The sequence below is a fragment of the Nomia melanderi genome, chromosome 1 (genome assembly GCF_051020985.1).
Source record: "Nomia melanderi isolate GNS246 chromosome 1, iyNomMela1, whole genome shotgun sequence".
In the NCBI taxonomy this organism is placed as follows: Eukaryota; Metazoa; Arthropoda; class Insecta; order Hymenoptera; family Halictidae; genus Nomia; species Nomia melanderi.
This window is the reverse complement of record NC_134999.1, coordinates 802542-825229: the sequence shown is the minus strand read 5'-3', so window position 1 is coordinate 825229 and position 22688 is coordinate 802542. Positions and strand designations below refer to the sequence as shown.

The 22688-nt window shown below is 29.6% G+C and overlaps 4 protein-coding genes across 9 annotated transcripts; 2 read left to right on the top strand and 2 right to left on the bottom strand.

Moving 5' to 3' along the window:
• Positions 1–2508: 2508 nt before the first annotated feature.
• Positions 2509–22636, bottom strand: mRpS23 (mitochondrial ribosomal protein S23). 4 transcript variants are annotated; one of them, XR_012999825.1, is made up of 6 exons: positions 22425–22636; positions 21979–22140; positions 21802–21904; positions 21587–21731; positions 3846–3934; positions 2509–3792 (listed from the first exon to the last, which is right to left on the bottom strand). XR_012999825.1 is itself a non-coding variant. In XM_076372707.1 (5 exons), exons 1-4 carry the CDS (start codon positions 22466–22468, stop codon positions 21603–21605), a joined length of 438 nt encoding a protein of 145 aa, XP_076228822.1. In that variant the 5' UTR covers positions 22469–22636; the 3' UTR covers positions 2509–3792; positions 21587–21602. The 4 variants fall into 4 exon arrangements, 3 of the variants coding, with proteins under 3 accessions (XP_076228822.1, XP_076228816.1, XP_031849255.1); XM_076372707.1 differs by lacking the exon at positions 3846–3934; XM_076372701.1 differs by lacking the exons at positions 2509–3792; positions 3846–3934 and adding an exon at positions 20516–20663.
• Nup75 (nuclear pore complex protein Nup75) lies at positions 4252–9272 on the top strand. The gene is made up of 9 exons (XM_031993300.2): positions 4252–4346; positions 5136–5422; positions 5800–6226; positions 6330–6709; positions 6790–7109; positions 7195–7412; positions 7481–7699; positions 8820–8919; positions 8995–9272. The coding sequence occupies exons 2-9, from the start codon at positions 5393–5395 to the stop codon at positions 9194–9196; spliced, it is 1896 nt and encodes a 631-aa protein (XP_031849160.1). The 5' UTR covers positions 4252–4346; positions 5136–5392; the 3' UTR covers positions 9197–9272.
• On the top strand, positions 9960–18515 carry Lrrk (Leucine-rich repeat kinase). Of its 2 annotated transcripts, none has more exons than XM_031993285.2 (3): positions 9960–10346; positions 10662–10837; positions 11122–18515. In XM_031993285.2, the coding sequence occupies exon 3, from the start codon at positions 11130–11132 to the stop codon at positions 18513–18515; it is 7386 nt and encodes a 2461-aa protein (XP_031849145.1). In that variant the 5' UTR covers positions 9960–10346; positions 10662–10837; positions 11122–11129. The 2 variants fall into 2 exon arrangements, with proteins under 2 accessions (XP_031849145.1, XP_031849138.1); XM_031993278.2 differs by having other exon boundaries at positions 9966–10346; positions 10656–10837.
• On the bottom strand, positions 12012–20626 carry LOC116434718 (oxidized purine nucleoside triphosphate hydrolase). Of its 2 annotated transcripts, XR_012999822.1 has the most exons (5): positions 20475–20626; positions 19746–19891; positions 18619–19423; positions 16561–18521; positions 12012–16474 (listed from the first exon to the last, which is right to left on the bottom strand). XR_012999822.1 is itself a non-coding variant. In XM_076372695.1 (3 exons), the coding sequence occupies exons 1-3, from the start codon at positions 20624–20626 to the stop codon at positions 19233–19235; spliced, it is 489 nt and encodes a 162-aa protein (XP_076228810.1). In that variant the 3' UTR covers positions 12012–19232. The 2 variants fall into 2 exon arrangements, 1 of the variants encoding a protein (XP_076228810.1); XM_076372695.1 differs by having other exon boundaries at positions 12012–19423.
• Positions 22637–22688: the final 52 nt, after the last annotated feature.

Here is a 22688-nt window from a genome sequence, read left to right as displayed (position 1 = left end):
TTGTCACAACTGTAGTCAGAAAGCGAGCGTTTATTGTACGACAGCGTGATAGCGAATCTTATTGGTATAGTTTACTTTATTGGTTTTACTTAAGAATTAACAACCACAAACAGTCGATTAACAAGTTTCCGAGCCCGTTAACCTTTTTATCAGGTATCTAACCCTGTTTTCGATCTTTGTCACAATAAACATCCTGCAAAATTTTATACAAATTGTAAGAAGGCAGGTCTGAACGTGGTGTAGAGGTGGACAAGTGTGAACGTAATGTGAAGATGTGCAAGTGTGAACATAGAGTGAAGATGACTAATGACCACGACGTGCCGCATCGACGCTCCATAACGGCAAGAAGAGGAAATGTTGGAAAGGAAAATTTCGAGAAAGACCTGGAATGTAAAAGAATGTTCGAAAAAGTTCGTTTAAAATCAGTTTTCGATTCAAAAGTATTAAAAGATCGAGCGGCACGTCCATAGCATTAATCAATTGTGGAAGACCGATGTAACCGCGTCCTATTGTATTAAAACTCTTACAAAATATGTGTTTATATTTTAGGAACATATAACAAAATTCTTATATAGACATTTTTTGCACGAGCCAAATTATTGCATATTAATCGTTATATTTCGACCACAAAAAATGTCAACGGCGCCCAACAGTCAAGCTTACAGCTTTTTACTTGTTTCATCTCTTTTCTTTGAATAAAATTAAAGTTGATTATATACTTCTCACAATTTCGTCTTCTCAATATTTACAATGAATGAAGCTTAAAATCGCACAGCCTAAAATTAAAATAACTTACATATGAATGCAATGATGTATCTTCTTTTTGTAGTTCATAATACTCAGACTGAGATTAAATAGCGATTTATAACGTGGTTTTTACTCTCTATACACGCATGGAAACCTTTTGTCTAAAAAATTGAAAGATATTCATTTTTACTTCATAATCAAACAATTGTTTGTTTCAATCGAAATTATTGAGATTTCGACCTATGTTCACTAATTGTAAGGTTTTTTTATTCAGTATACATACTGTGCCCTATATAAATACCCAGACACTTAATACCGGTGTGATTTTGACACCGGTATTAGGCTTAGAAGTTTAAACCCAAATAATATTAATACTGACATAAGACCGAGAAAGCTATACCGAAACCGAAATAAATATCGATATTTTTCCGATCTTTCTGGAAAAGCGCAGCCAAAAGAAAACAGACAGGAACGTGCACATTCTTCGTATCCGCTAATTTCATACAACCATGCTACAGCACGTATGTATCTGCTACAATAGCACATCTACTCAATTTTCACTGCACTTGACCGTAGAATATAAGCATATTACACATTAAATAATTTCCAGAACTTATTGAACGTTTACATCTCTTTTCATAAAGACTGTTATCATTATACTGTTTATTCCACATTATAATAATCTCTCTATAATAGAGAGATTAAACAATCCAACTTAACGGCCTTAACGACTATACCGTTTCGATGCCGTAATGTCGAGATGATAATGTGTTTTAAAGTTATTATCGCATTACGTATTAACTAATGGATGTGTACTAAAACCTAGCCCTGCGGCTATATCAATCAGTAATTCGTATTATAAGATAAAAAAGCGTTTCCGCTTAGTTGAGACACCCCGTAAATATTTCGATGTTCCATAATCGAAGGTATGGTAGTTAAGATCATTTTTTTTTAATCTCTGCAGAAATATGGAAGAAATAATATAGGAATAAAATTTGTCCCTGAATAATATAACTTCGCCTTAAAAAAATTTGTTTACCAAAAAATAATGAAGATACTTAGATGTTCCTATTTAAGCAAGACACTTTTACTCACAACGCTCGGCTTTCGGACGCATTGTCATTATTGGCGCACGCCGAGGCTCCTTGCCCCTCTTCACTTTTGAACCAACGGTCGGCTTGGCTAACGTGGGACTATAGTCATTCAGATTATAGTCATTTTTGTGGTTATAATGGCTATAATTTTGTGATTGTCTTTTTATGTCCTCTATCCACTCCCGAAGTGGGTTTCACATGTTACGATTGCCTTCAATATACCTTTCATATCAAATGTTAAGAGAAGTATTGCAATATTTATTCATAACATGAATAAAAAAAAATATTTGCTTTAACAGGTATTGCGCCAATGAAATGGAGTAGACATAAAGCACATTAAATACTGAATTTAAACACCTTAGAGATTAATAATAATCAATAATCTATAATAATATTATTTTATAATAATATGTGCTGGTGGCAAACAACGGTTTGAAACAATTGAAGATGTATTAGATTAAGTGTAGAGATGGTGTATGAAGTAATATGGACAGTCAACATGCTGATTTTTATAACAACGTAACAAATATGGCCAATGTTCTTATTTTTTTCCGTTTCACCATGATCCTATTCGCCTTGGTCTATCCTACAGTTGCGCGTGTACTTCATTCGCGGAAATTTCATCCTTATCAGTTATTATTAATATACATACCAAAATTCCATCAACTGGATTTTGTAAAATGGTATATTTGTACAAACCATGCTGTGGACTGATAAAGTTACATTTACAAATCACGGAGAAGTAAACCTAAAAAAATGCACTATAGAATAAAAAAGAATCCTCAATAATGTCGGAAAATCGGTTATCAATGCTGATGAAACCTAAACGTTTGGGCGGCATAATTAGTCACCAAATCATTAACACTAGAACTACCGTACCAGTCAAAATGACTGGTTTTGATCTTTCTGTTTCGCAATTATTAATATCTTAAAAGCATTCAATAATTGAAATGATCTTGAAAATGAATAGTTTCATTTGAATACTATAATGAATGTCTAAAAAAAACTGACAATAATCTTTTGTTACAATTTTTATACGGATTACATATTAATCGTATTAAATGCTCGGTAGTTCTAGTGTTAAACCATACTTCATAAATGAATGTGTACCGAGTCAAAGACATTTCACTTTTCTAATCGAATACTAGTGCATGCGTCACAATAACCGCAGCAATACTTGAAAAAATACATTGTTCATTCATCATTTGATTAAACAAATATATTGATACCAATGGACAACAGTGAACATTGATTAAATTAAAACGTATTTCGACAATATCTCAGTAAATGTTAATTTTATATTGTATCTTGTCTAGTAATTTTTACCCAGAATTTCAGGCTCTATTCGAATTAAAAAAGATATAGATTAGATATTCTATTTAAAAAAAAACTGTACTACATTACTGTAGTACTACAGTACTGTCACATAGAACAGTATGTTGCCTTAGAAACCATACAACTTTTGTTTGAAACAGTTATTTCTGTACTGAATAACGAGTTATTTCAGGTCGTCATATTAAACTAAAACATTTTTTATTACATGTTGGTGTGTATATTAAATGAAATTATGTAGCAATGTGATATTTACATACAGTTGTACAAATTTCTTAATGTTCATTCAAATATAAAAATAAAAGTTCCATTAAATGTGCAATAGTACATTTTAAGTATTATTACAATAGTTGGTTTAATTTAAGCTTTCCGCGATTATCTCAGAAATTGAAACGGAGCAGGCTTTTTATCAGAGAAAAAAGTTGTTAAAAATATCGAATTGTATAACATTTATCAACTTTAGGAAAATCGGTTTTACGGTCAGCTTTCTACAGTATTACCAAAAGTTTTTTATTAATATCTCAAAAGCTGATAAGTGCCCACAGTTGAAAATTCTCCTCCTGCCCTATAAATCCTCCAAATTTCGTCTTTTCGTTGGTTGGTCCACACCGTACTATATCTGAAATTTAATACAAATTATTTATAATCTGCATCTATAAATAGTTTTCTTACCACTACTTTACAGATCTACACTCCATTAATTTCCATCGATCGTCAGATAAGCGAGAAAGAGGAGATTGTACACAAACGATCCAAAACATCTGAAAAAGTGAAAACATAGCAGTATTTATTAAGTACTCCTAAATTGTAATAAGATGTTCAGAAGTTGTTAAAATTTGTTTTGGAAATGTATCGTCAAACGATAAAGTACTTTACAATTTTATTCAAAACCAGAAAAATTTTACTTAAAATATACATGTATGTACATACATAGTTTCAAGAATTTAATTTCCTCAGAAATGTTATTTTTATATTATCATTATTTATTAGCTCTTTGACGACCGCACTTCAAGCGACTACACCGGAGCCACTTTTGACTCAATGCTATCGCTTGAGACACACCCCCTACCACTCAATAACGCGAGTCACAAGTGACTCCGGTGCGGTCTTCGGAAGATTAAATACACTAAATGTTCCCGCGTTATTACAGATCCCTATATAAGTAGACTGTAGGTAAGTACATAGTACCTACTTATGTACTTACCTATTACCTCTCTACTATCACCAGTCGATGCAGCTTTTTATACTTCGTAAAAGAAGTGTTAACCTATTTATACCGTAAAGCTAATAGTTAGGACACATTTTAATATAAAGAATAAATCATCATTGTTTTACTAATATTAACATTATTTACAGAAAAATTTCAACTAAACCATCATTTAGATTGATATTTTTGAAATCGTGAAAATAATGATATAAAGATATGCCACTGCATATTCGCTTAACAATGTGCTTGTAATAAGATGATTGCCCTGCACACAATGCCTGCATCACGAAATGTCTTAAATAAAATTTTTCGAAATTTCCAAGCATGAAAGAAAGAATTACTACTAAACATAGAAAAATATCATTCAATGAATCACGATTTCAAAAATGTCATAATTTAATTGTTGAGTTTTGTCGAACCTTTCTGTAAATAACGTGAAAGTTAGTAAAAAAAATTACGCTCTATTCTTTAAATTAAAATATGTCCAAAACTATTATCTTTAGGAAATATGTGCATACGTACATATCTATTTAGTACGTTAATACTTTTTTATAAGGAATAAAAAGCTGCATTAACTAGTGCAAAAGAAAGTATAGTATTCTGTTGAAAAAACCAAAGTTGATTTTTACATTCAACTCTGTGGTGTCAAAATCAAGTAAAATGTCTTATACAATATAATTATCAAAAACATAATATAAACTTATTGACCATTTTATCTTGAATACATCATATTTCAATTTCATAAAAACCTATAGCATTAAGTATGTACGATAAACTGTAAAATTTAACGTGTACATAATAATTTTTATACATCGCTTTGATTTGACTTCTGAACGAGTTTTCCAACGACAAATTACGATATATCGAAAATATTGAATCGAATTCGTTGAAGTCGATGATCTCTACAGTATCTACTTTTAATTTACACAAAAAGCATTATCACGAATGTAAAATTCGTATGATTAATACAAATTAACGTGTACTTTAAACGAAAGTGGTTTTGTTATTTGATATGGCCGAAGCTGACAATCCTCCAATTATTGTAAGCAATAAAACTTCTTTAACCACGTGCATTGGATTAGTACTTAACCTACATTTTCACCAGTTACAATATTCATTGTTATTTTGATTCTATAGAAAATTACTTTCTTATTAATTCTTAATTCTTATTGTATGTGTTAATTCTTATCAAACAGAAAAGTTTGATAAATACAGATGCATCATAATATTTGAATTGTCTTCTGTAATATATACTTTGTTGCCAAAATTACAACCAAATTGTGTAATATATTAAAATTAGAATATTGCTTTTTCCATGTAATCATTTAAATATAATTATCTATAGAAAAAATGTAATAAAATTATAACATTATTTTACAGTTATAAAAGTATATTAACAATAATATTTTTCATTTATAGGATATTCCAAATGTACATAAAAATGAACGTATCTGTGCTAGCTGGATAAATAGTAATAAAGTTAGTATATACAATACTAAAAATTTACATAACAAGGATTATAATAAGTATAGTTCTACTGTACATATTTTAAAACCAGAAGTAATTTTGTTTTCACCACAATTACGTAAACTTGTGAATGAAAGTAATGGTGTCTTTTTATCCATTCGAAAAATTAAATTATCTTCTGGTGATGTTAGACCAGAACTTTTAAAACACAGTAAACAATATAGATCAATCTTAAGAGCATGTATAGAAAGTTTACAAGATATATGTGGAAAGTCTTTGTCTGATAAAAGGGAATCACTTGAAAACTTTCTCACTATTTTTTATCAAATAGAATGCGTCTGGCATCTGACCGAAATTCTTTATATAGATGTAGTACCTGGTAAGATATTCCATCATATTTATGTATTTAAGAAATATGTGTTTCTTCTTTCAATATTTAATAAATTAATGTGTCATATTAATTTGTGACATTTTTTATTTAGGAGATGTAGTTTTACCACAATTGCTAGAATGGATTAAGTTTCATTTTCCATCCACAGAACGCATGGCAAATAAAATATTAACTCAAAAGGCAATTGGTGCTGACTTAAAGCATGCAAATTATTGGGAGACAGTTATACGTTGTACATTACATGGGAAGTTAGATTCAGTGCGGGCTCTTTTAGCATTACACAGTAAAGCAGATCATCCTGGTTTCATGATTGCAGAGAATATTCTTAAAACAATGCCTGTGTATAATGTGTATGGTGGTTATTCTGTAAATGAATTTACTATGCGTTGGAAACATTGGCAATTAGATTTGTGTTCAAATTTAAATAGCAAAGCTTTCAGTATTGACAGAGACTTAGAAATGATCATGAAGGTATTTATATTGTCAATATTTTTGAATAAATAATGAATTAATGTTAACAATTTTAATTTCTTTAAAAACATTCAATTTAGTTAATTGCAGGAGAACAAGAAGTATTGTGGCAGTTATCATCTTATACAGATGCTTGGTACGAATTGTTAGCAGCAAAATTATTTTACACATCCCCATGTTGCAAACAACCTGAACTTTCACATCATGCAAATAGTATTTCTAAAAAATGGCAAGCTAATAGACCATCTGATAATGCTATACGTGCTTTAATGGAAAGTAATCTACATCAAGTTGTTAAAGAAATACAATATATGGGTGATAATGGATGGTTTGCAACACATTTAGTGGATTTACTCTATACCTGCGGTAAACTTAAAGTTTTAGATAAAGATCAAATTGAGTAAGTAATTTAATAAATATTATAATTAATAATTAACGATAATTACAAAAAATAATATTAAAATACAACTGTGTCTCTGTATTAGGGTTACTAGCCAGCTTCACGAGTCTCTTATATTAGAATATGGTAATGCATTGATGGGTCATCATTCTTTGTGGCAGTGTGGTGGAAGTTACTTAATACATTGTCCCACTGAAGGTTTAGCAAGACTTGAGTTATTGATACAATCACTGCCAATGGGATCAGAAGCGAGAATAAACAAAATAATAGATATAGCACGTGATAATAAAATGGATCACGTTGGTTAGTCTTAATGTTTATGTTTACATTCTACAAAATATAACAGTGTTTTAAGAATACTTTCTTTTTAGTCACCAGTATATGCAAAATCCAAGGAATAAAATGCATAAAACATGGCAGACTTGGAAATGCACTTGCATGGGCATTAAAGGGACAAGATAGTGGTTTTGTAACATATATAGCTGATCAGTTTCTGAAACAGTATGCAGATACTGGTGAACTTGAATGCCGCGACATTTTAGAAAATTTAGGATTTTGTATGATGGCAAGTGATAGACTCACATTTTTAGGTAAGTTAAAAAATAGTATATAAGTTATGAAATACAATCATAGTATTTCTTTTATAAGATCATACTGTTTAATAGCTGATACAATACCTTAAACTAGAATTCATTCTTAGGAATTGAAGGTGAACAAATATATTTGACCAGTTAAAGTTCAATTCATTTTGTATAATAATTTCTTTTTGATTATCGTTCAAAAAAGAATCTGTGAAGTACAGATACCATCAAATAACATTGTGGTATACTTTTACCTACGGTTATCATTTTTTATTTTAAACCAAGGAAAACAATAAAACACACGTTTTCGATTTTCCTGCATTTATACGCCAACCTTCAATGTCAATTCACTGGTTCACAATATTTAATTTTTCTTTTGCCACAGAATGTTTAATGGGTGATCTTCATAGTATTTCTTTGCTGAATTCGAATATGCAATCCGTTCTTCTCCAACACCCATAGTTTTTGAAAAAACCGAAATCTTCAACTTTGAACATTTATTGTGTCTTAAATACGAATATATAATATAATAATTTTTCAAACTTTGCTTGTACAATATTTTCCATTCTCAAATGAAAATAAAATGTGTCTCGGAACTTGTTTCAACGAATTTCGTAAAGTAGATATCTGCTCTAACACATATTGGAATTAGACTTTCTTCTAGTTTTTTTGCCTTTCAACATAGTTTAAATATGTTTAAATGTTTATAATGTCATTAAAATTTACATCATTGTGTTCAGGAAGGTCCATAGAATAATGTTGCGCAAGGAAAGTTTGAAAAATGTTCGTAATTAAGGTGCAATAAAATATTCAAAGTTGAAAATTTCAGTTTTTTTTTCAAAATGAACTTTTTCAACGACTGTGGGTGATGGAGAAAAATGAATTGTATATTCGAATTTAACATAAGAAATAATATTAAGATCCCTCATTAAACATTCTGTGATAAAACTCATGTTGACCAGTGTTATTAGGCAAATCGACGATAACAAAAGTATACATTACACGTTCAATCTACTCTAGAAAGTAGTAGTTTGAAATTATCTCGTCTCCTACAAAATACGATTTTTTAGTAGGAATATTTTAATATTTAAATGAGACAATAATTATTTTTGTTATATTCTCATATTAGGAAAGTATTGTGAGTTTCATCAAATGTATCGCATTGGGGAGTTTAAAGAAGCAGCAAGCTTATTAGTATCACTTTTAGTTTCAAATTTAACTCCAAAATAGTAAGTAAAATATAAATACTAATACGTTTGACTTCCATAAAAAAAAAAATGTTTTATGCAAAATTTTTATTTCAGCTTTTGGTCAATTCTTCTATCTGATGCTATTCCGTTATTAGAAGCCGAAGATATAACCCTTTCTTCCAATGATTGTTATGAATTGTTACGTTGTGTAGAAGCTCATGGAGATGATCCAAAATTTCAAGGCAAAGTTGAAATCCTTCGACTAGCCGTTGCTAGAAATTTAGCGCGTGCGTTGAGTCTTGAAGGTTGCCAGTAGAACATTAGAAAGTTTACTGGAATGTATTATGTATAAGTTTTCTAATTTTGTAATTAAACAAATTTCCATTTCTATATATCAATGTATTCTTATTGAATATTATATACCACATCATAAGTCTTTGTTTATAATGTTGACATCAAAATTTGTTTGAGTATACTATATCATGACTTGTTATTTATATAAAATATTATAGATATTGTAAATATATAAAAACAACGTTTTTTATAAGATAATTATTCTTAATATAAGAGTAATTTCGTATCAGAATGGTGTAAATGTAAGTATATTTGTCCTGTTTTCAAATTACATCTATTTTCATATTATTACCTGGATGATGTGAAAAATTAATAATAAACGATTTATCCAAATAATATCATTGCAGAAATTAAACAAATTTTCACTTTCAAATCAATAATTCTATTGAAAAATTTCTCAATCAACATAGATTTGATATTCCAACAAAAGTGTTTTCTTATTTATAAATAAGTAGTGTTTATTCATAAGTGGAGCCAAATTCGAACAATATATATTACATAAATTTTTGTTATAAATTATTTATTAATTTAGATTTATAATTAAAACATGAAAAGATACAACTTTGATATTCTTTCAATCAACAAGAAATCAAATTATTATTGATTTTATTATGTTTGATTAGTTAATTTTATTAAATGAAAAGTAGTATTTTAGTATCAATTTTATAAATATATATAATATATTTAATGTGTATATAATGTGTATAAATATTAAACAAATATTCTTACTGAAGTTTTGCAGTGAACATTAAATATATTCTTATTGTAAGTAACAAAACTGATTCACTATAGTGGATGTACATTGCATATAATAAAATCAATTAATAAATGGAAAAGTCATCAATGGTATTACATAATACAGAGAGTAATACCACCGACGAGTTGTCTCTCGTAACACTGTTTATTTTAATCGATCCAATGTTACTGATGCATAGAATTGTATCTAAAGGTGTGTACAGTCGATAAAAAGATCTGACAAAATGGCGATCACCAAGTGTTGTGTTTAGTACTGTTCTTACATTTCATCTTAAAAATTATTGTGACTATCGTGATACTCTTCTGTTAATATACGAAAAACAGTTAAAAGATATATAAAAAGTTTCATGATAAGTGTGAGTTACAAACAAAATCATGATTTTTATGATAATTATTTATCTATACTTCAATTTATATACGTTTTGACATATACACCAATTTCATACATATATGAATACATATTTAATTTAGAAAATGAAATATGGTATTACATAGTATACTAATGAAAGAAGTGATAGTACTTTTATTATTATTAAAATATTTATAATTTTTAAATAATTTAGACACTAAATTTGAAATATGAGATACTTTTTAAATAAATATACAAGTAATTAACATTTCTCAAATGTTTATAAACAATTTTAAATATCTAACTTCCACTTTAGATACAGTGGACATACTTAAATTCATGAATAATTATAATATTCATAATATAATTTGCAATGAACATCAAGTGTTCAATTTTAATCAAATTCAAATAAAAAGATATGCAAAACATCATAAGAGAAGAATATACAAACTATGTGAATGTGTAATTGGAAGTCATAATAATTTATAGATACAACTGGTAAGCATAAACATTCATTAACATTCTTACGGTAAAAAAGCATGGACATTTTTGTTATAATAAACAAAACCAAAATATGGTACTATTGTGCAAGAAATAAAAAATTGAATTGTCTAACTAGAAAATCTTTTTAGAAGTTATTTATAATTATGTTTCTTTCTAAAATTTACTTAAATAAATAAACAATGTAACATTATTATTATGAAAGAATATGACATTTTGATAGTTACTATTATATGTAACTGGCTAGTTTATAAACAAAACTATATTTTCAACTTTTTTAGTTCTCACTATGGAGGATTATACTCCAATCGATGAAGATTTTCCTGGTCGATTGTTACATCAAGCTGCTTTATGGGACAATGCAGAATTATTAGAAGATCTTCTACGAGGAGAACATGCACAATATATAAACAGCCAAGATTCATGGGGTAGAACACCATTACATACCGCAGCTATTACAGAAAATTCAAGATGTTTGGATGTATTACTGTCTGCTGGTGCTAATCCAAATATACCGTGTGGTCCAAGGGGCCATTACCGAACACCGTTACACATATGTGCAGAACATGGTCATAGTTCGAATATAAAAAAGCTTTTAGAATTCGATGCAGATTTAATGATTACAGACAATAATGGTGATAAACCAATAGATATAGTTGAAAAAAATAAACAGGACGCCTGCAAAAATTTACTTAATTCAGCAGCAGAGAAATATGAATTAGCAAAGTTAGCAACACATGCTTCTTTGCGCGCGACTTGTATTCAAGGAGATACTATAGCAGCTAGGAATATTATTCAGGGACTCACTTCTGACATTGAATACATCATTAACATGGCACCAAATGGTGCAAATACGTTGCTCTTTATAGCCTGTGAAATGGGTCACAAAGATATAGTACGTTTGCTTCTAGATCATGGTGCAGATTGCAGAACACATTCTGTCACCAAGTATTGTCCACTTTATATAGCCTGTTATAATGGCAAGGTAGAAATTGTAGAATTGCTTCTGCGACACTTTCCTAAACAGGTACAATCTTTAACAGTGGAAAAATGGTTACCAATTCATGCAGCAGCTATAAATGGTCATTACACAGTCATTGATTTGCTATTAAAATTTGAATATCCACACAATATGTATCAATGCTACAAAGATTCTTCTGGAGAATTTGAATATGAAATGCCATTTGATATTAATACTCAAGATGTTACAGGACAGAATGTTCTCTACATATCTAGCATGCTTGGAAATATTAAGATCATAGAATTATTATTAAACTATAAAGTAAAAGCAAGAAAAATTAAAGAAGAAGATATGGGAGTTACTCAGCCACTTCCTACATCGAAAAGAAAAATTTCAAGTGGAATTCAAAGATTAATGTCTAGTTTAAATTTTAGAAGTAAAGCATTTGATAAAAAAGACGACAATATGATGTGTCCATTAAATTTGGATTTGTACTGCAACAATGGTAGTGAAACGGCTTTACACACTGCCGTGAAAAGTAAACACACAGACGTTGTTACTGCTTTATTATTAGCAGGTGCCGACCCTAATTTACCCTTAAAAGTTCCTTGTGATCAAAATGATCCAGAAAGTAATTTCTCAAGTGCACTGATTATAGCTTGTCAACAGCGTGACATAAGAATTGCAGACCTTTTATTGAAACATGGTGCTGTGGATAATACGTGCAAAGCGATCAAAATCGCTGCACAAAATCGAGATGAACCGCTGACAGCAAAGCTTTTATCTATAAAAGCTTACCCAGACTCTGAATATAAAATTAACAAAAAAGCCATGACTGAATGTACTCAAACTTCTCACTTTTCAGCGTTATCTTCTTTTGGAAACGTTACATATTCGACGTTATTTCCAAATACACCGACAATGATAAATTGGCATAATCAACAATGTCATCTCTCACAAATAAGGTCTCAATGGTTAATTGATGCAGTGCTGCACGTGAACAAGAAACTAAGTGCTAAAAATAACGACTTGGTCTTGTATGCTATCACAAGAATAGACATTTCTCATAATTCTATTACTTCTGTACCATCTATAATATTTTATTTGCAAAGTCTCCGATACCTCAATATGGCTCAAAACAAAATAGATACTCTAACTGCTGACCCAAAAAGTCAGAAGGACAAATTATGTCCTGCTTTAGAAGAACTTTATCTTCAGGACAATCGATTAGAACAGTTACCTGAATTTATAATGAATTTACCTGTTTTAGAAATTATGGATGTTTCAAATAATAAACTTCAATGTCTTCCAGAAAATTTATGGCGGGCACCAAAATTAAAAGAATTGAATGCATCATTTAATTTATTAAAAGATTTGCCCAGTCAAATATCACAAAATATTTTACGAAAATCACAACGTGAAGATGTTTTAAATCATAGTCCAAGTAATCGCAGCTTAGCATCTCAATTTGGTATATCACGCGAAGATTCATTGGAATTTGAATCTTTCACGAAAATAGCAAATGCACAAATTATCGAAATGAATCGTCCACACGTTTGGACTCGGTCGGTTCAAGTTTCAGAAAAAATTTCAGACGACAACGAAAATGGAGCAAGATCGGTATTGTCATCTTTAAATTTAGCGCACAATTTGTTTAATAGCGTCCCGGTAGCATTACCATGCTTAGCTGTTAATTTGGTAAGATTGAACATGGCTTACAATTCTCTAAGATCTATGAGTCACATAACGTCTTATCCTGCGAGTTTAAAACAATTAGACTTATCTAATAATCAAATTTCTCGATGGCCTAGCTTACCACAAGTAGATAGTGCTGATGCAATGGAACAAGCAAATACTGCATGTTACTGTCCTACTACAAATGTACAATCTCCAGTAGTGCCAGGTACTAATCGACAAACAACATCTTTACGTGATGTAGTTTTAATGTCAGTTTGTACACATAGGCGTCACTTGAGATTGGAAAATTTGAGAACATTAATTCTTGCTAACAATTTGTTAAATAGAATTCAATTAACTTCAATCGATGATGGAGAAATGCCAGCTCTAGAGGAAGAGATTGTAGACAAAGATATGAAAATGACTTATTCCGGTTCAAAATTGTATCTACTGTTCCCTAATGTTAGTATGTTAGATGTTAGTAATAATAAGTTAAAAGAAATACCACAGAATATTTATGAGCTTAACAATCTCTCTGTTTTAAATATAAGTGGTAATCCAGATATTGTTGAATTACCACCACAAATGGGATTACTGTCTCGTTTATGGAATTTAAATACTCAAGGTTGTAAATTACAAGACCCTTTAAAAACAATGATTGAATCCAAAAAATACAAAACAATGGATGTTATTGGTTACTTGAAATCAATTTTAGAAGATGCTAAACCATATGCTCGTATGAAGTTAATGATTGTGGGAATACAAGGTATTGGAAAAACAAGTTTGTTAGAACAACTGAGACAGGAAGGTGAAGTTCCAAATAAAAAAAAGTCTTCTGAACACTGGGCAAAAAGAATGGGTAATAAAAATATCAATGCAAAGACTGCAAGAGGAACAACAATATCTACTGTTGGTGTTGACATTGGAGATTGGATTTATGAGAAAAAAATGAGAGGTCAGTCATCCCATGGACCTGTTTACTTCAGGACCTGGGATTTTGGTGGGCAAAGAGAATATTATGCAACACATCAGTATTTTCTGTCTAAGCGTAGCTTGTACTTGGTTGTATGGAGAATCACAGATGGTTTTAAGGGTGTTTCAGAAATATTTCAGTGGTTGGTAAATATTCAAAGCAGAGCACCTAATACACCAGTAATTATTGTTGGCACTCATTATGACATATCAAATGAACACAGTGAAGCATTACAACAATATATTCGTGATAAATTTATAAATGTTGTTGATGCTGAAAAATGTGGTTTACCTAAGGTTATGGAAACTATAGAAGTGAGCTGTAAAACAAGACACAACATAAAAATGTTGTGTAATTTGATTTATGATGTTGTTTTCAGTTTAAGATCACCTGGCAGCAAAGAGTTATTACTTGAGCAAAAAGTTCCTTCCAGCTACCTCGCCTTGGAAGATGTTGTGATACAACTTGCATACGATAGAAAATTATCAGGCGCAGATCCAGTTTTAAAGGCTGATCAATACTATACAGCAGTAAATAATGAATTACAAAAACTGCATCGATCATTCAGAGATCCCGCAGAACTACATCAAGCAACGCTTTTTCTCCATGAAAATGGGATTATTTTGCACTACGATGATGCTACCTTGAAAGATTTATACTTTCTTGATCCTCAATGGCTTTGCGATATGCTAGCGCATGTAGTTACTATACGCGAAATTAATCCATTTGCTAGATCTGGCGTAATGAAATTAGATGATATACAGCACGTTTTTAAATCTTCAACAATATCATCCATAGACACACAAGGATATATTGTTAATCTGTTAAATAAGTTTGAAGTTGCATTAACTTGGGACTATCGCACTTTATTAATTCCTTCTTTACTGCCAACTGAAGAAGATCTTTTACGAAATAATCAAGTAATTAAAATACCAGTGAAAACACGTGGTTGGCACGTACGTTCTAAGAAAATGACGTCTCCTATGACAGTATTTCAACATTCCTCTGGAGATAAACCAAACGCTGAATGTGTACTAACATCTAGGTCACAACCCGATTGCTCCGTCACGCGACTTCTTCTGATGTCTTACTTTCCAAGTGGTTTTTGGTCAAGACTCATAACTAGAATATTAGCTGATGATGCTATTGTTGAAATTGTAATGTCATTTTTGGCACCATTTAAAGATTTTGTTGATGATAATATTTTTATAAGTTTATTAGACAGGCCAGCAGAATGGGTACTTTGGCAAACAGGAATAGAATTAAGATACGCTAATATTACTTTACTACGTCTCAAAGAAGTCAATTACAATTTAAAAAATGTACCATACGATTATAGACAATTTAAATTTAAATTAAAACAAGATGGTATATGGTGCACAGTAGATTTAAAAAATTCAGCTATTTTAGAAATTTGGTTTCCAATTGATACATTAGTAATTAAGCAGCCGATAATGTCTGATACTGATGAAGCTGATGATGAACCGATGGGATATCAGGCAATTGTAGTTGAACCTCGTCCAGAAAGTATGCCACAACTACTAGCTCTAATAGTCGACCATATTGATATTTTATTAGAAGATTGGTATCCTACATTAGGTACACGTTTCGTTCATACATCTGAGGGTAAATTATTAGTTACCCGTTTAATACCTTGTCCTCGATGCTTATTAAATAATGGAGAAAATGAAAATGACATCACCGATAATGATCGGTTAGCAGAAGATATTCAACGGTATTACGTAAATAAAGAAAGACAAAGTCAAGATAGTTACAAATCTGATGGTGATAGTGGAGTAGGCTATGATAGCTTAACATCAAGCAGAATGCCATCTTTAGAAGGTCACCCAGATGTGGCTAAACAAAATGTCCAATTTGAAGGTATATTAGCATATTCTTGGATGGTAGAAGAATGTATTCTATCTGCTTATAGCAATAAACCAATTAGTTGCCCTAAACACTCTGACATACCATTATCACACGTAGCTCCAGATATTATTTTTATGGATTTGGGACTGAAACACTTAATAAAATCAGAAGACATTAAACTAGGAAAACTGTTAGGTCGTGGTGCATTTGGTTTTGTTTTTAAAGGAGTTTGTCGCTTACCTGGAACTTATCAGAAGACTGATGTTGCCATCAAAATGTTACAACCAGTTCCACCAGGACCAAATTCGAAACAATCTGCTGTATTAGCTTATAAAGCTGCACAAAGTAAATGGGATCGTGATCCTTTACAATATGCTTGTAAAGCTTACTGTACTGCTAGGCAGGAATTAAATATTTTATTAACACTCAGGCACATGAATATTGTACCATTAATTGGTATAGTAGTTAGTCCTCTTGCACTGGTGTTAGATTTAGCACCAGAAGGTGCGTTGGATAATGTACTAAAAAACTATAGACGTTCAGGTGCTAAATTAGATCCATATACATTACAGGCCATAATTCTTCAAGTAGCAAAAGCTGTAGAATATCTTCATCAACAACATGTAATTTATAGAGATTTAAAATCAGAAAATGTTTTAGTTTGGCAAATGCCTCTACCCTTTCAAGACCATCCTGAACATCCTGTGCATGTTAAAGTAGCTGATTACGGTATATCCAGATTAACCTTACCAACTGGTGCTAAAGGATTTGGTGGAACTGAGGGATTTATGGCACCTGAAATTATCAAGTATAATGGTGAAGAAGAGTATACTGAAAAAGTTGATTCTTTTTCATTTGGAATGTTTATATATGAATTGATTACTCTAAGACAACCATTTGAAGGCCACGAAGCAGTTAAAGAATGCATTTTAGAAGGTGGAAGACCACCATTGACGTATAGAGAAACATTTCATCCTTGCTATGCTCTTGACTTAATGGTTATATGTTGGGCTCAAAATCCAAAAGATCGTCCAACTGCTAGTCAAATAGTTTCTATTGCATCTGCACCTGAATTTACACATCTTATAGATGTTATAATGTTAACAGAAAGAACTCAAGTAACAGCTATTACCATGACAAATAGAACTATAGAAGAAAATATGAATGGTGATGAAATTTGGTTTGGACACAATAACGGCGAAGTAGATATGTTATTGGGTACACAAAAGGGTTGGTTACAACATGTTAGAATTGAAACTCCTATAATACCATATGCAATGTGCGGAGTAGATGGATATATTTGGATTGGCGATAATGCAGGTCAAGTGCATGTTTATTTAGGCAGTAATTTCGGCTGTGTTGCTAGCTATAATCTGGAACCTGATCACAGTAGAGAATCTAAAGTAGTAGGTTTAATTTATTTAGAACAAATGAAACAGTTCGTGGTTGCATTGCATAGTGGAAGAATATTTTTATTAACAAACTCTTTCACTCAAATGAAAAAAATGGAAGTTGTCACTGACACACAAGACAATATAAAGACATATTCTTTGGCAGCTGTTTATAAAAAGAAACGTATACTGGAATTATGGGTTGGACAAAGTTTTGGTAGAATATCAATCTATATATTAAAAGATAACAGTTTAATAGATACAATACAGCTTTTTCATGTTACTGAAGATGCAGCCATCAAAAAGTTATTTGCTACATATTTATTGAGTGCTGAGAATTCTATTCTATCATACACGTATCCTGGATGTATTGTTTATCAATGGGATGTGGATACTAGGCAAATAATAAATAAGTTAGATATGTCTAAATTAGTACCTTGTTCGGAAAGTCTCAAGTCCATTTCTATAGAGGAGAATCTATCAACGGAAAAGTGCCAAGTAACAACATTTGAAACCTGTAGAAACCAATTGTATATTGGTACAACTTGGGGTTGTATAGTTGTAGCTGAATGTAACTCTCTTAGACCAATTACTGTCTTCAGACCTTTTGAGGGTAAAGTTTGCCAAATAATATCATTCAAATCAGCAGACGAAAAGAAATTGGTATTAGCAACAGTTGGCCAAGGTTACAGAAGTCTAATTTCTAGATATACAGATTTCCCAACTGATTCGTTAGATGAAGAAGATCTTAGGCATAGTATGTATGCTCTATTATGGAGGTCCGAACATTGGTCAGCTGCATAATTGTATCTAGTTAAAAACATAAAAGTGCAAAAAATAACAGTGATATAACTAATTCACAGTTCTATACGTCCATGATATTTAGTCCATAATTTAAGCTTTCTACCTTTTGTATATAAGATCTCTTGCACTGAAGCTGAAAATTTGTATTCTTCAATCTGACTAAGCTATATGGTGCTTAATTGAAATATTTTCTGCAAAATTGTTATTTATAAGCCAGATGTAGTTTAAGCAGGATATTTTTATTATTGTGTGATGCAATATAAGATAGTTTTGTAACTTTACTATTATTTTTGTAAATATTTAAATTTGCCAAGAAATGATGAATTCATTTAATATAAAAAATAGAAAATGAATTCATTAACCTTGCAATGCATTTGAAACATTTATTTGATGATCTCAAATATATCATTAAACATTATGTATATTTAAGATATTTTAATGTACGTGCTTTTACATAATACAAAATTAAATTACAAGTACAATTAATGTAGGAAGTCTGTAACATATTTGTACAAGTAATATTAAAAGTCCTTTTAATGCAGAATTAACAAATGATCTGAATATAATGATAATTGTAAACCAGTTTTATTATGAAAAAATGATTAAATTTGTGTGAAATGAAATTTTAATGTAAGTAAAAAATGTGAAAGTACATTTTTTAATATCATTCTTGTGTGAGTATGTGAAATGTATTTGTGAAGTATGAGTGTAACATTATCAAGGAATATGGTTAACTGGTAGTTCTTCCACAGTTTCAATGTTATGTTTAAGAATTAGGTCTTGACCTCGATATAGAAAATATCCTTTAAATAATTCTTCTCTTAACATATAAGGAAACCAATATTCATCATCCGGCCACATTTGTTTAAATGGAATATCTTTTATATTATACCATTTTGGTCGCATTTCTAAACAAAAAGAAATATCTAAATGTAAGTAGAATATATTTATTACCAATTTAAGTAGATAAGCAATATTTTTTAACTAAACATCTGGTGTTAAATACTTTTTTTTAATTTTCTTACTTTATTAAAATATTTTCAATTTTTTGACTGATCTAAATAATTTAAAAAATTCAAGCACTCATATGTACTTTTAGATGTATAATTAAATAATTATAACAAAAAATAAAATTGGATATAATATATATTATTAATATTAAGAATTGATACTTCTATAGTGATGTAACATTTTGTTTAATTGGATTCTCAATATGTAGAAATTAAATACCTTCGGATTCTGTTATTTCTCCAGAATATTGATATGTCTCAAAGACATGAACTTCCAATAATGTATTGTTTCCTTCAAACTCAAATTCTAAAATACCAATTTTTCTTAAATCCTCTGCAGATAAACCACATTCTTCTTTTAACTCACTGTAAAATTGTAAAGGAAGAACTTGAAATACTAGATTTCTTGTATATTATATTATTACTGCACATGTATTACTTTTAGTTCAACAATTTTTATTGTTATTCTCATTATTTAAATCTAATGATTTAATGTAAACTATACATACATCCAAGAATATTCATAAAAAATAATAAATTTACTAATTTATATCACATTGTTCCTGTACTTGTATAATTACATTATTAAATATACTTTGAAAAGCTCACGTATACAAATTTTATTGTAATTAAGAATTTTTAATAAAAATGAAAATAATAAATAGTTCCAAAATTAATAAATTTATACCTAATTCGAAACTTTGAAACAATTTCTATCATTCATGTCACATGTTATACGAATGTAGCATAGTTTTATTAAAATTTTGTTATCACTTAATGTGATCTTTACAAAAAATAATATATTGTTGAATACTAAGGGTTCAATTAACGCTAAAATGATTATGATTTAAAATGGATTATAATTTTAATTAAATATCAAATCAAAATCATATGTGCGTAACATAGAATGCACGCAACTATTAATCTCAAATTACTTAAAATAATTTACCGAAGAGCTCCTTGTAGAATTGTTTCTCCAGATTCCACTTTACCACCAAAACCGTTCCATTTATCTTTTCCAAATCCTCGCTTTTTTAAACCTAACAAAATATTTGTTGCTTTCCTAACAAACACCAATGAGAAAATTTTCCTCATGGACATTGTAGCTTCGCTTATTCAATTTTCGTGGAAAATGAATCTGTATTACGTTTGAAAAATAACTGTATAGAATTTAGTGTTGGACAGTATATCATAAAGAATATTTTTTTTCTTATAATCGATAACTGTTAATTATTTTTTAGATATATTATGCTATAACCGTAAGGGATACTAATTTTCGTATACAAATCTGTAATATTCTTTTAAAGGTTATGACAGGTAAGAATATTTCTTGAATATTCACCCTGTAATGTATCGTGAATAAAAATTAGGTACAGAGAATAAAAAGTTAAAATCTTTTTATAGGCTTATTTTTAAGAAATATTCTGAGCTTTATATTCCCCATACATTACTGTAAATATGTTGATATATTTTAAAATGTCATTCTAACTAGTGATACCATTTTTATTTGTAGTAACGGTAAAAATGATAAAAAAAATATTATATATAAAATAACAAAGAATTTTTGATTTTATTAACAAGTTGCACATTAATAAACAAATAAATAACATGCGTAAGTGCTGTACCGTATATTATACTGATGTATTGTATTTTATTGCAAGAGGCATATAAATATGTATTTACGTACTCATTATTATTTGCAGAAATTAAATACACATACACATATAATAGATTATGTACAACACTTACGTTTTAACAAAATTGTTTTTATTTAAAGTGCATTGCATTTAGAGGGTTAATAATGTTATTATAGCAGTTACGTTTATGAATTCATGATCAGAAATACATAATACATGTGAAATTATTATTTACATTGCTACATTATCTACTGATACCAGTTTTAAATATCTTCTTAGCATGCGAATGATTAATGAAAATAAAGTCATTTGAAGTGAAAGTATAAAATGGATAATATGTCTTGTGTAACATGAAAAATAGGTCATTAACTTATATTAATTTTGTTTCCCAAAATGAACTAATTGATATATATTAAATACATACATAATAATATGATTTTTTAAGATTCAGGTTTAGTATCACTGCCATATTTATGCAAAACTTTTTCCAATCTTGGATTGTCATCTTTAAATAATGAAACATATTCTTTCAAAGTCTTTTGATATGCAACAGTTTTTGATGAATCACCCTGTAATTACATAAATAATATGATAAATGTAACATAGAACATTATATTGATATATTTTACTATAAATTACCTGCAAATACTTTGCATATAATTTAAGGAATAATTCAGTATGAGATTCTTCTTTTGTTTCTAAATTTATTGCAGGTAAAAGGGATATATCTTTATGAAATTGCCTACAAAATAGTAAAAATATATTTTCAGCCATTCATTGATTATTTATATAAATTCATTGTTTAATTGCACTTACGCTCTTATAATATCTTCTTCATAAAAAATTTGTTTTAATGGTTTTTGTGATGCAGGTCTGTCATAACGAGGTTCATACTTTGGAGGAAAAGCTTTATATATATCGTACCATAATGGTTTATTAATTGGTTTTATTGCTCCACTTTCAATTAACGCTGTTACTCTAAAATTGATACAAAAACAAAGTATGTATATGATATTGAAAATACATTTACATTAAGAAAATAACCTATTTCATTACAATTTCATAAATTTAGATAAGATAAATATATTTCTAACCCGTATAATATATTATCACTACATTTCTTTCATTTATACTATTTTCTAATTAATTGTGCAATGACAAAAATCATCGATCATAATAAAAAATTATAATAATTATAGAACGGTTTATAACCTATTTCAAACTAAATCTGTAAAAAATGTTAAATTTAATATGTATTATACCTTGAAAAAATTGTTCCAATTCTATCTAATCTACTTTGCGCCATGATTTACAAGTTATGAATGTTAAAATAAATTTTAAAATAGGTGTAATTAAGCAGGTAAGATATATATTTATTTTTTTAAACTTAGATTAAGGATCTCGAATTAGAAACTCGTAAGCTCTATTTTCTCCTTATGGTGAGTTAACCTCTTCGCTTTGTTCACGATAAGAGCCCCCTGACGGTACAGGAGCAAGAGGGGTCTTTCGCTAGGGATTTTGTTTAT

Excerpts from the sequence above, each read along its gene's own strand:
- Nup75 (XM_031993300.2), top strand. The coding sequence starts at position 5,393 with ATGGCCGAAGCTGACAATCCTCCAATTATT. Across the intron at positions 5,423-5,799 it reads CTGACAATCCTCCAATTATT|GATATTCCAAATGTACATAA; the intron begins GTAAGCAATAAA and ends TTTCATTTATAG. Across the intron at positions 6,227-6,329 it reads TTATATAGATGTAGTACCTG|GAGATGTAGTTTTACCACAA; the intron begins GTAAGATATTCC and ends TTTTTTATTTAG.
- Lrrk (XM_031993285.2), top strand. The coding sequence starts at position 11,130 with ATGGAGGATTATACTCCAATCGATGAAGATTTTCCTGGTCGATTGTTA.
- LOC116434718 (XM_076372695.1), bottom strand. The coding sequence starts at position 20,626 with ATGTCCATGAGGAAAATTTTCTCATTGGTGTTTGTTAGGAAAGCAACA. Across the intron at positions 19,892-20,474 it reads ATTCTACAAGGAGCTCTTCG|TGAGTTAAAAGAAGAATGTG; the intron begins GTAAATTATTTT and ends ACAATTTTACAG. Across the intron at positions 19,424-19,745 it reads AGAAATAACAGAATCCGAAG|AAATGCGACCAAAATGGTAT; the intron begins GTATTTAATTTC and ends CTTTTTGTTTAG.
- mRpS23 (XM_076372707.1), bottom strand. The coding sequence starts at position 22,468 with ATGGCGCAAAGTAGATTAGATAGAATTGGAACAATTTTTTCAAG. Across the intron at positions 22,141-22,424 it reads ATTGGAACAATTTTTTCAAG|AGTAACAGCGTTAATTGAAA; the intron begins GTATAATACATA and ends TATCAATTTTAG. Across the intron at positions 21,732-21,801 it reads TATATGCAAAGTATTTGCAG|GGTGATTCATCAAAAACTGT; the intron begins GTAATTTATAGT and ends ATGTAATTACAG.